This window comes from Delphinapterus leucas, chromosome 6, assembly GCF_059928025.1.
Source record: "Delphinapterus leucas isolate spDelLeu-1000000601 "Yukka" chromosome 6, BTC_Dleu_Yukka2, whole genome shotgun sequence".
Lineage (NCBI taxonomy): Eukaryota > Metazoa > Chordata > Mammalia > Artiodactyla > Monodontidae > Delphinapterus > Delphinapterus leucas.
In genome coordinates, this window is record NC_143134.1 from 116630569 (window position 1) to 116643399 (window position 12831).

At 57.9% G+C, this 12831-nt stretch overlaps 1 protein-coding gene across 9 annotated transcripts in view; it reads left to right on the forward strand.

The window, feature by feature from the left end:
- The window catches only part of RALGPS1 (Ral GEF with PH domain and SH3 binding motif 1), a 289275-nt gene that overhangs the window by 265287 nt on the left and 11157 nt on the right, over window positions 1–12831 (forward strand). For all 9 annotated transcript variants that reach the window (XM_089913761.1, XM_089913763.1, XM_089913759.1 and 6 more), the window contains 4 exons: window positions 9002–9085; window positions 10472–10577; window positions 12315–12407; window positions 12582–12687. In XM_089913761.1, coding sequence (XP_089769887.1) covers window positions 9002–9085; window positions 10472–10577; window positions 12315–12407; window positions 12582–12687 — 389 coding nt within the window. The remainder of the gene's footprint in view (window positions 1–9001; window positions 9086–10471; window positions 10578–12314; window positions 12408–12581; window positions 12688–12831) is intronic.

Below are 12831 nucleotides of genomic sequence, written 5' to 3' on the forward strand. Positions count from 1 at the left end.
GTTCATTCCTTCGTTCACTCATTCATTCAAAGCTGTTTATTAAGCAGGTTGCTCCCTGCCAGACACCTTGCCAGTCACTGAGGGTGGCAGATACGGTGCCTACTAACCACCCACGACTGAGATCAGAGCTACCAGGAAGGAAGGTGGTGAGAGAACTCCCGCTCAGGGAGACGGTGCTGTGCTCCACTCAGGGGGAACACCAAACGCTGTAGCGTTTCTCTTCTGTCTCTTTCACTTAGGATCTAGCATTAGACCCGCTCTCCATCTGAATGTCTCTAACAGGACTCTGGGTGGGCTTTCTGGCAAGCGCTGGTCTCACAGACAGCTGGCCTGTGCAGGTGTCCAGCTCCACCGCCAGGAGAATGGCCTGTCCCTCACCTCCTCGGGACCCAGCTCCCAGTCCGGCCCCTTCTTGCGGAGGGGAACAGGAGGCCACCTGCTTTGGAGGATGCCGGCGGGGCTAGGATGTCCCCTCTGGCACCTTCCGAGACCCAGGGCGGTCCTGACGGTCCAGACGCCAGCTGCCCCTCGGCCTCCAGCTCCCGCGGCCCAGCCTCCAGTCTCCATTTCCGTCCTGCACTGGCCTCTTCTCATGTCCCCCAGAAAGAGTCCACTCCCTCAAAAGCATGTGAGCGTTCTAGACTTTCCTGAAGACCCCACGGGAGATTTGGAGGGGATTTATCTCACACGCTTTAACATCTTTGTAAAATGTTACTCGTTTCTCTCACAGTTCAGTGACCACAGTTCCTGTTGCTGCCTGGGCCTCCTTATTCCTAACCTCCGCCCGCCCAGAGCCCAGGCCCACGGGACCTCTGTCCACGCCGGCCTCCCGCGTGCCACGTTTCCGCTGCTCACTGAAGGGGAGCAGATTCCCTCTTCCCCGGGAGCCGGGCCTCACTCTTCCTGGCCCCAGAGGCCAGCGGCTGCCCCCAAGGAACCTCCCCTCCCAGACCCCCTGCCCACTGTTCCCAGCAAACGCTGTAAGAACCCGCTCTCACTGCATCTTTACACGTGCATGGGTGGACGGTGGCGTCAGAACCAGAGACAAGGGTGCAGGAGAGGGCTGGGCCAGTCCCCACAGAGGAAGAGGTCCTGTCTGTTCCAGTCCCCAGAGGCCAGGCTGGGAGAGGGGGGCAGCACCTTGCCCCACAGCCCTGAAGCTTACAGGCCACAACCTTCAACTGACTTGCCCACCAGCCCCCCAGCCCTGGTGACAAGCTTGGCCTTGGCCAGGAAGAGACATGGAGCCAGATACCAGCACGCAGGGCCGGGAGGCCCAGGCCAGTGACCCGGCCGCCGGCACACACCCCTCTGTTGGTCTCAGGGCACATCATAGTCAGCCTTTGTGCTGCTGTGAACAGGGAGGTAGGACGGTTCTCGTTGTCTGGCCGAGGGTGCGATCGTGTGGCCCATCTTGCAAGTTTGCCTTCCCTGATTCACTCCCCTGGACGTTTCAGCCCTGTGGCCCCCAGGCGTCCTTGGGTGGCAGCCGGAGCTCAGGCTGTGCCCAGTGGTTCCTGAAGTGGCCAGCCTTAAAGAGCACCCGCTTTGGAGCCCCCAGAGTCCCGGGACCCGCCCGGCTGCTCTCTGGCAGAGTGGCCGCACCCAGCCACTCTTCCTGCTGGGCCTTCTGCCGCTGCTCTCACCCTCCTGTCCCTCATCCAGCTCAGCCTCAGCAGGTCGCAGGGCCCGTGGGCTGAGGAGGGACGGGAAGAGACGGGAGCCCTGAGGCGGCCAGACCCTGGGCAGTGCTGGTCATTTCTCAGCCCCCAGGCGGCCCCCAAAGACCCTCCCTGTCTTCAGAGCCCAGAATGAGGACAGAGTGGTGGTCCTGGGTCAGGGCCCTGGGGAGCCAGAGGCCGGAGTCTCAGGGGAGGGGGCGAGGGTGGGACGCCCCTCACGTCCCTGACCTGGTGTTTTCTCACCTGGTCCTGGGAGTGGGACGAAGGCAGGAGAGCCCTGTGTCACATCTGCTTTCCCAGGGAGGCAGGGAGGTGGCCCCGGAAAGGCATTTTCAGTGCATCCTGGATGAAGTAGAATGTGGGAGCTGTGGACGCTGCACCAGGCTGGCCTCAAGCAAACCTCAGCCTCCTCAGAAATGGCACGGGGAGCGGGGAGCGTTAGTCGGGCCTGTCGGTAAGAGGTAACGGCTGCCTCTTTACGCCTGCGTTGGCACTGAAGTGAGAACAAGAACCTCAGCCTAGGAGTTAAACATTTTAAATGAGGTTTTTACAGAGTGAAGCGGTTTATGGGGTTGAACACATGTGTGTATGTATGAAGGTACATAATATTGTTCCTCTTGGTTGTCTCTGCTTGTAGAGTTACCGAGAGACTTTCTTTATTTTCTTTTTCTGTATTCTCCAAATTTTCTACAATGGGTAAATGTTTCTTTTTCACCCAGGAAAAAAGCAACATTTAACTTTCTAAGAGAGGGTGTAATCAGAGATATCTCCTGGTCACTTTGTAAGGCGTGAGTATGAAAGCACGCCACAAGGTGCGTTCCGAAACACTCAGCCATCCTGCTCTAGCCTGACGCTGCCAGGCTGTGCAGAATGGCCTTCTCACGTGACAGACAGGCCAAACCATGGGCGGCGGAGAGACTAGGAGGCCGAGGGGTCCTTGGAGGAAACCCCTCTGGTGGGAGAGGGAAAGGGAGCAGGAGAGGAAAATGCACCAGCCCCCTCAGAACCAGAGCTGTTCACCCTCCTTTTTGGGGAGGTCGAGCTGCATCGGGGGGCCGGTCACAGCTCACGGACAGACCAGGTGGGAGACAGAGATTCAATCCACGATGCCAGGTGCACAAGGGGTCACGAAGAGGACGCGACGGGAAAGCCCAGCAGGGGGGCCCGAGTCAGACTGGGGGGTTCATGGGTGGCTTCTGGTTCAGCAAAAGCCGAGGACATTGGGTGAAGAGGACCACAGTGGGCCCTCAAGGGGGGTCCTGGGACCTGAGGAGGCTGCGAGGCCTGAGTCGTGTCCAAGGAGGGGAGAGGTGGCCCAGGGAAGCTGCGTGTCCCTGAGTCTCTGCAGGAGGGGTGGGCTCCGTGATGAGCCCTGGTCTCTGAAGTTCTGAACGTGCCTCTGCAGAGAGAGGACGTCGTGACCTCTGGACACTGTCAGCAGCGTTGGGGGGTGGAGGGGTGGCCAGGGCTGAGGTCAGGGCCGCCTACTCTCTCAGGGGCCTTGGGCATGTCTCTCAAGCTCTCCGAGCCTCAGGTTCCCCAGCTCTACAGGCAGGATGCTCACAGGAAATACTGGACACATAGGTGCAGTTGCTCCTGGCGGGGAACTTACTTTGGGATGTGTATGAATTTCACTCAGTAGGAACTTCTCGCCAGCAAGCAAGAGATCCCGGAGTCTAAGGCTGGGTGGGACGAAGAGAAAATTTCCCACATGGCAGCTCACATCATGGGGTGGACGGGCTACAGTGCAGGCAAGTGTCTGCCAGCCCTGCTGGCCTCCAGGGTGACTCTGAACTGCAGGGAAGGCCCCTTTAAGAGGGTGCTGTCGACAGTTGGCCTATAGGTGCTCTGGGGTGCAGAGGAGGTTGGGTGACACAGTTTCCGCACTGTGCTGCCTTTAGCCTATGAAATCTTCTAGCATCCTTAGGGAGACCCCAGGAAAGTGGAGTCATGGCAGCGGAGCCCCAGGCCTGCTACCCACAAGTCAGAGTCTTTAAAACACTCCTTTTCCTCCTGGAGAAGGTCAGAGGACTCTGGTAGATGCCTTGGGATTGCCAGGGTTCAAGGGTGCCTCTTGGGCCCCAAACTCTGTGGCATGTTAGGAGAGGGAGGCGAAGTTCTGGGGGTGATCCTGGAGGTAAGGGGTCCACTTCAACTGAAGTGCAGCCATGAGGGTGGCTGTTCTCAGGGTGACCCTCACAGAGAGCCTCACTGCCCCACCCCCGTCCCCTGTGGCTGAGGCCCAGGAACCCCCCAGGCTGGTGGCCCTCCCCTTCCTGCTCCTCAGTCTGGTTCCCCGGGTCCATCCCGCTGCTCCATTCTGCTGCTCTGCCTTGGGTGGCAGCCCAGGTGGGTGATGTGCCAAGCTTCTGATTTTGGTTTCCCCCAGAGATGACATCTCTTGCCTTGTTGTCAGCATCAGACACTGACGTCTGGTGAGTTAGGCTCCACCCAGGAGCTCAGGCCTCTCTGGGAGAGAAGAGCGGGCAACAGTCCCTGGCCTTTTGCTTGATCCTGTGCTTGGACCCTGACAGACAAGGGCTGGGCCCTGTCTGCTAGCTGCTGCGGCTTCACAGGTAGCTGAGAAATCTCTGCCCACAACCTCTCTGTCCAGCACCTACAACCTCTCAGAGTCAGGTCCTAGAAGGTGGACAGGACCCTCCTTCCATCTGGTGTTGACCCTTCTCTATGCATACCTGCTATGCTCTCCTCTCCTTCTGCACCCCAGATTTCTAGACCTCTCAGCTCACACTGGGGAAGCTTGATGCCTCATAGCTCCCAAGTTTACGTGTTATAGCTTCAGCGAGCCACAGAGCCTGACTGTCAGCCTCTCGAATCTGGTTCTTTTTTTTTTTTTTTTTTTTTTTTGCGGTACGCTGGCCTCTCACTGCTGTGGTCTCTCCCGTTGCGGAGCAAAGGCTCCGGACACGCAGGCTCAGCGGCCATGGCTCACGGGCCCAGCCGCCCCGCGGCATGCGGGATCTTCCCAGACCGGGGCACGAACCCCCGTCCCCTGCATCGGCAGGCGGACTCTCAACCACGGCGCCACCAGGGAAGCCCTCGAATCTGGTTCTTAATTGCCAAGAGAGAAAACCTGATTGACCTGGCTTGGATCAAGGGTGGTTCTGTCCCCTCAGCTAAGCATGCAGTGCAGATATGGCTCCTAGGGACCCACTCAGTGGATCAGGGACGCTACCCAGAGAAAAATGTGATTCCCAGGCAGCAGAAGTCCTTTAACAAGTACTGCAGGAAGGGACATCCCAGGCCCAGCAGAACTTAGGGTGGCAGCTTCCTGCCTGCAGATGAGGGTAAGTCATTAGGTAGCGGCAAGGACCGAGACCTGGTCCAATGGGACGGCTTCCCAGCAAGGGTTTGCTGGTACAGGTGGACACTGTTGATGAACAGCATCACTTGAACCCTTCCACAGGTAGAGTCGTACCAGGGGCTCTGTGCCCTTGAGATAGAAGAATGGTGGGGGGACTGGTACTTCTGCTAAGACAAGATTACTGAGGCCTCATGTAATTACTATCCAAGACTTCTCCTTGCTCCCCACTCCTGGACCAGCAACAGAGACTCAGGGCTTTCTGATATTTAACCCCCAAGATACCTACCACCTAATGTGTACCTAGAAAACTACTGAGGAGAAGATGCCTTTCAGACCTGCCTCAGCCAGTCTGAATTCTCATGATGCTGTTGGCCTAAGCAGGACCCTGGCTGCTTCCACCTTAACGGCACCAACCATCTTCCTCTTCCCTGTGTTGTGATCTTGGGCAAGTTATTCCACCTCTCTAAGCCTCATACTCCTTGTCTATAACGTGGGGATAAGAACAGTGCCTGCCCCACAGTATTGTGTGATTAAATAGGATAGTGAACGAGTACTGCTTAGCACGTTGCCTGGTACCCATCCTCTCCGCCATCACCATCATCCCGTCATCTGATCCTCCTCATCGTCACCACCCTATCCCCGTCATCGTCATCTTTATCATCCCCATCATCGTCTTCTTCTTCTTCTTCTTGAACTCGCTTTGGGACTGAGGCGTTCTACTTGGTTGCCAGCCCACAGCTTCCCCAGACCAGACTCCCCATGAGGAGAGTGGCCTGCTGCAGCCCTCTTCCCCCAGATCCTCCTCAAGATCTGTCCCTGAGAGGGAGCAGTAGAATGGCCCTCCTGGGATACATTCTGTTCAGCCACTTGTTCCCAGTATGTTGCTGGGAAAGGTGTCTGTGGTTCTGGAGTTGGGAGCCCCCGTCGGTTGGAGAAATGCCTTTATTTCTAGAGTTCACCAGATACCACTGCCCCCTCATTTTGCATTTTCTGGCCGTGAACATTCAAATAACAAATCTTCTCAAAGCACTGGAAGTGGTTCCAGTGGCTGAAGATCCTGTCTCCTCTGTGCTGACGCTAGCCCGCCTGGGCCCAGCCAGAGCCGCCCCACCTGTCACAGCCCTCCTCCAGCCCTGCAGTGCTTGCCTTGGGAGGGAAGGCTGGCCACCACCCTGCCTATAGTCTCCTAAAAGCTGGCCTTGGGGAAAACTCACCATTACACTGCACTTCAAAGCCAGCGTTACTCCCCAGGCTCCAGGTGGAGCAGGCTCTGACCTCCCCTACCTGGAGTAGCTTGACTGATGCAGGCCCTTGGCTCATGTGGAAAAGACATCCTCCCTATGTGAGCACTTGTGTCTCCATCCCTAGTGACAGGCCAGTGGGTGGCTTCACCTCCTTGAGCCCCAGTTTCCTCGTCTAAGACAGGGTGAGAACAGCGCCCCTCACAGAGCTGGGAGGAACGGTGTGTGAAAGCGCTTAGCCACCTCCTGATGAGCGGGCGATAAATGGCAGCTGCTCTTAAATGTCAGGCAGCCAGAACCACCAGGAGAAGACTCCATCGGGGGAGTCAAGGGACCAGGGACCTGGGAGGTGGCCCCAGCCCAGGAGATCCAGGGTCTACAAATCTGTGGCCATCCAGCCTCACAGACACTGACAAAGCCCGCCCAGTGTGAGCTGCAGCAGGAACCTGTGAGTAGGGGTGCCTCTGAGAGCGGAACGCCAGGAAGCCGCCCACATGGTGCTGGCTCCAAACAAGGACCCTGTCCCCATGGTGGACTCCTCCCCATGTGACAACTCAACCTCTCTCCCACCCTGAAAACTGTGGGTTCAAATCCTGACTTACTTGGCTCATGCCTCGGTTAAGTGTCTTCACATCCCTGAGCCTCAGTTCCCCATTCTGGGGAGGATGATGGTGCTGAAACAAAGCTCCCGTGAGATAATCAATGGCCTGACACATAGGAGCGGTCATTAACTAGTGACTCTCCCGTGAGCCGCCCTGTGACCCCCGGCGTCCCTGCGCTCCCCCCAGCAGTCCACTGCCCTTGGGAGCACCTCAATCCTTTAGGAAGAGCGTGAGGAAAGACTGCTTAAAAGCCTAGACTGGTTGGAAGACGCTGACTTAAAGCTCTCTGTCAACAAACGTCAGTCCTGCCAAACGTCTGTTAAGTGTGCAGCCATGGAGTGTCTCAAATAAGCGGAGAGAATGACGGAGAGACGGTAGCAGCACCAACCACATCGCCCCGTCTGTGGAACAGTCCACTGTCGTCACACATTGTCCTGGGGTACCAGGAACAAAGACTCATGAGAAGAAAGGTGGAGAAGGAGGGGCCGGAGGATCCAGCTCTGCCAAGGGAGGCTCCATCTCCAACTCCAAACAGACGGCGGCTCAGAGCGGGAATCCAGATCAAATGAGGAGACATCCTCCGGGCACAGAGACGCTCACTGTCAGACCCTGCCCTGACTCATAAGCGATCCCGGTTACAGCTGGGCGGCGTGGGGGGGGAGCGTCCCTGGAGGCAGTCTGTTGGCGCTCTGCACAGCCTGCTCAAGCATGGGGATGTGACGTGCCGCGGTGTCATGCCCAGCCGTGAAGAGAGGGAGGAGTCAGTGTGGCCTGTAGGCTGGGAGTTGAGCGTGTCGGGACCTCTGAGCCACGGCTCGTGGTGCGGGTGGGGTGGGCCTGTGACCATCATCTGTCACGAGGGTTGGGTGGGGAATGGGCTGAGACCCATTACGTTCGAGGACTTGGGGGACCAAGCACATGCTGCAGCTCTTTGTCACCTAAAGGGGAGTGGCTGATGGACGAAAGGGACAGGGTCCCGGGGCAGTCGACCTGGAGGACCATCAGACTCCCACCAGCCCTGAACGTGGGCTTCTGGACAGCAAACCCAAGATGGTCATCAAGAACAGTTCCTTCTTGAGTGGAGGATGGAGGGGCAGAGAGCAGCGCAGCCCCCTCTTGGAGGGGCCTGAGCTCGGTGACGGCGCGATACACCTGCTGCAGTGAATGACGATGACCCCACACCACCCCCCAGGTGTCCAGTGCCACGGGGGAACATGTGGCAACCTGGGACTGGCAGTGGACAACAGAGGGAACACTTGAAAAGGACGTCTGGACCTTGTCTGGCTTTATAAATTGGGTTGCATCATTGTTTGGCCAATGGAAAGCTATAGCCCAGGGATAGACCATGCTGCAGGGGTGGGGAGAAGGTGGAGGATCAAGTAGACACAGGAAGTCATTGTGCCAAGAGAGGAAAAGGATAAAGAGAGGAGAGGAAGACGGAAGCCTTCCCCCACATAGGTTAAGATCCCCACCTACCCTGGAAGCTACGTCTTCCCCTGGAAAGGCTCACTGCTGGGGAACTACAGGTGAGAGAGCGGCCTGATGGGCAGCCCACGGAGAGGTCCTGGAGCACCAATTCTTGGAGTCTGCAGCAGGTCACAGAGCAGGTTTGCAGGGAACCATCTGGGGCCAGCAAAGAGACTGTCCGATGGAGAAGACGTAGCAAACGGAGGATTTCAGTAGTGCCCGGGTGAATAATGATGCTACACATGCCCCACCCCATCCCCACCCTGGGCCAACATGCAAGACAGCCCACAATTCCGTGTCTGTGCGCTTTTAATTGGATTGACCATGGAATATTTGGGCTACACAGCATTTTCTGTCAACCTCACATTGGGATAAGGGGCGTGCCTGGATTTTAGTCATCCCCTTGACACTGGAAGAAAGGTGAACATTCAGTTAAAAGGTTAAGGAAACACTTACCTGGAGACTTGGGGACTCGCCCTGGTGGAGGCTCCAGGGGTGTTGTGTTCACTAACCTAGCAGCTCCAGATGTGCCCCAGATGTGCTTGCAGTGTGACTGAGGAGGCTGGGGGAAGAGTTGGGGCTGAGGCTTCCTGAGCTAATGACCACATAGTCTGCGATGCCCTCGCCTCCTTCAGGAGTGGTCTTTCCAGGCTGTTGCTAAAACTCAACCCTTTTCCTCTGAAGCAGGGGACGTCTCTATGCCACGCTGGGGCCCAACTGGCGGGTTCCAGTTCGGAATTCTCCCAGAACCCGGAGCTGCGTCTACAGGTATTCATTTATTCATGTGATCATTTATTCGACAAGTAGCTCTATGGTGCTTGCTGGGTGCCAAGCACTGTGCTTGATGCTGCCGACGAGACGGACTCAGCCTCTGCCTCAGCCTGTAGGGCTGTTGCTTCAGGAAAGCAGAAACGGAACAGAAAATCACGGGTGCCGATGGTCCAGAGAGGAGGCCTCCCTGGAGAAAAGACTGGAAGAGTGATAGGAGTCAGCCAAGTAAAGTGAAGAGAGGTGTAGGGGTAAGAAGAGTACCTGCAGCCCAAGGGACAGCCCATGGGGCCGTGAGGCAGGAAGAGCTGGGTGATTTGGGGAGTGAAGGAAAGTCCTCGTTGTAAGAAATGAGCGGGGGAGAGGGTGGCAGGTGAGGCCAGAGAGGGGGGCCAGAGCCACGTCCAGCAGGGGGAGAGGATGGTGGTCTCAAAGGCACTGGAGGGGTTGCCTGGGGGTGGGGGGAGGGTATTGGCAGAGCCAGGTCATGCTGGCCACGGTGTGCAGGGCGCGTGGGAGGAAGGCAAGCGTGGACGCAGGGAGGTCAGGCGAGAGTATTGGGCAGTCGTTCAAAGGATGACCAAGTTCTGGCCTGAGGTGGGGGGAGTGGGGTGGCTGAGATGGGCATATTTAGGGCATGGGATCAATGAGTCCTTGGGATTGATGAGGTTTCGGGGGTGAACTGACGAGAGGAGAGAACCCCCAGGTTTCTGGCTCCTTCAGCCAGTGGGTGGTGATGCCTTCCACTGGGATGCGGAGGGAGCGCTGCTCGGCTTTCATGCAGGGTTGAGGGAGGTGTCTACGGGAGGTGCCTATCCAGGGAGCTGAAGCGGGTGCTTAGGCGAGCGGCCTGGGCTGTGCTGCACTTGGACTCTTCACCTGTAGGTGGCGCCCGAATCCCCATGGCAGAGGGGGAGAAAGGAGCCCTGCCGCAAAGGCGCAGGGCATGGGGGTTTGGGGCCGCTGCCCCCCTTTTTACTCCATCCCCTCCACTCCCACTTCCTCGCTGCTCCTGCCAACACAGGAAGGAGGAGGTGCTGCGCAGGCCCCAAGCTCCGCAGGTGGAGAGGAAGCCAGGATAGGGCACGGGTGCTGCTGGGGGCCTGGATTACAGGGAGCGTGGGCGCCAAGCCTAGAGCCGCTCAGCACTCAGAAGGACGAGGGAGGTGCAAGTTCTCAGCTGTGAGTGAGCCCAAGGCCACCGTCCTTCAGGTTTTCCAGGCCCTCGGGGCCCTCCCCTCCCTAGCCTTGCCCAGCACTGTTGAGTCCTTGTCCTGTGGCACCATTATGGACCCGGCAGTGGGGGACCCGTGGGCCCCAGTGGGTGAGAGGGTGCCTGACCTCAGCTGCTCCAAGGCGATGTCTGACTGGTGGTCTCCCCTGCAGCCCCACCGGCCCGTGCATCTGTACGCTGGGGAGCTCGGCAGCGGTCCCCACCATGGAGGGGCCTCTGAGAAGGAAAACTCTGCTCAAGGAAGGACGGAAGCCCGCGGTGAGTGCAGAGGCACATCTGTCTAGAGGCGGCATGGGCAGCAGGGAGGGCATGGGCTCCAGAGACCGGCCAACCGGGGTTCCAGTCCAGTTGTGCCACTGAGTGGGCAGGGCCTCAGTTTCCACATCTGTAAATTGGGATAAAATAGTCCCTACATCCTGGAGGACTTGGCAGGACTGTCACGTGTGTGGCCCTGCACACATTGAGCAGGCGGTGAATGGGACTGTGCGATTATCTTGAGGGCAGGTGGAGGCCTGGAGACCCTGGGAGTCAGGGTGGGTACTGTGCCTGAGACGGGCAGCACGGCCTGGGTGGTATCCCGATGCAGATCCCCTCCCCCTGCGGCAGCATCATGAAACGCGTGGTGGAAGGGACAGGGACAAGGAATCAGGAGGCCTCTCAGGCTCCCCCACCAGCCACCGGGTCACCACGTGCTGAACCCAGATGTCCCTGGCTCCGTGACCCCTCAGCCGCTTGCCAAGACCTCTTTGTTTGTTCTACGGAGCATCCACGGCAAGATGCCTGCAAGCCCGCCTGTGAGCTGCATCTCCAGGCAGCGTCTGCCCGTGTCTGCTCTGGCCTTCCTCTCCTGCCCTGGCTGCTGCTTGCCCCTGTCCACTGCCCACAAAGCCACTTGGAGATGCCCCCTCCTACCGGCGCCCAGTGTGAAGATGCCAGGCCCCTAGCCCAGGTGCTGCTCTAGAAGCTCCCCTGTCTTCGGGTGCTTGGTGGTTCTTGGGTGAGGAGAGGAGTCTTCATCCCAGCCCTGGGCCACACTCTGTCCCTTGGACCCAGAGTGTCACAAAGCGTCCTGTGACATGAGGCCCTATACCTGGTCTGCTGTACAGACCTGCTTGCTGCCCTGCTGTACCGGGTCCAGGCTCCAGTCATTCTGAGGCCAGAGTGAGACACTATTGTCCAGATGCTGGTTGGCCCGCTGGTGAGCGATGAAGTTAATCCAGGGGGTCATGACCCATATTTCTGAGTAGGATAGAATAGACTGGAAAATGTCGGAGTTTCTTACACATAGTAAAAGTGAATATTGTTTCATGAAGCTTCTTTCAGTTCAACATACACATGCACATGTGTTGTACACACCTGTGGATGTCATCAAAAAGGTCTGAAAGCCAGTGCTTTCACCATCTGAGGTGACGCAGTTCCCCCACCAACCCCGCGCCCCGTCCCCCGCCCCCCACCAGTGTGAAGAGGAGCCTTGTAGGTCGTGAGGCAGAGCAGTCTACTTCATGCCTAGAGGAACAAAAGCCACACCTGCAGCTTGGCCCTGCCAGGCATCCCCTCTTCTAGCCATAAATGCTTTCAAAGCGCTGCCATCCGCTTGCAGCCAGAGCACCCCATTGCAGACATTATGGTTCTTCTAGGTTATGGTTTAGCTTGTCCATGTTTTGAAACTCTTTTTCCCCAGGACATTCTTGGGTTCAGGTCACCTGAATACATAGAAGTTATGCCTTGGCACTGCCCTAAACAAGGTGGGAAAAGGAAAGGCTCTTGGGGTAAAGGAGAGGGAGGGCTTAGGGCTGCTGAGATGCTGAGGAGTCTCCCTCCCCTAGGCCCTGGGAGGAGTGGCACCGAGGGGTGGCGGGCAGGGACGAGATGAGGCCTGCGCTGGCACCGCTCGGGAGGAGGGACCCCCCTGTTCCACCCATGTAGCTGGGTCTCTAGTCAGGCAGTGGGGGACTCTGCCCCTCCACTTGTGACATTGTCACTCTGCCTCTGCAGCTGTCCTCGTGGACCAGGTACTGGGTCATACTCTCAGGATCCACCCTCCTGTACTACGGAGCCAAGTCCTTGAGGGGCACAGACAGAAAACACGTACGTTCCACGAAAGGCCTCTCTGTGCTGCCACTTCGTTTGGTGCGAAGTGCAGCGGGGTGGGTGGAAGCGGGCAAGGCGACGGGAGTGGAAGGAACCTTGCCTGGCCCAGGTCGGCCTTCCTCGGGGAGCGGAGGGTGTGGGCCTCACGGCTGTGCTGTTGTTCCTCTGCAGTATAAATCCACACCTGGCAAAAAGGTCTCCGTCGTGGGCTGGATGGTGCAGCTGCCCGATGACCCCGAGCACCCGGACATCTTCCAGCTGAATAACCCCGACAAAGGTAGGCAGCAGGCCAGCGCTGGGAGCCTGCAGCTTCTCTCTGCCCTCTTTCTTCTGCTGCTAAATGTGCGTTTTGAAACAGTAGGGCCTTCTGAGGCTGCTGCTTTCCTTGTGCTTTAGGTTCTGATGTTCACAGGGTCCCTCG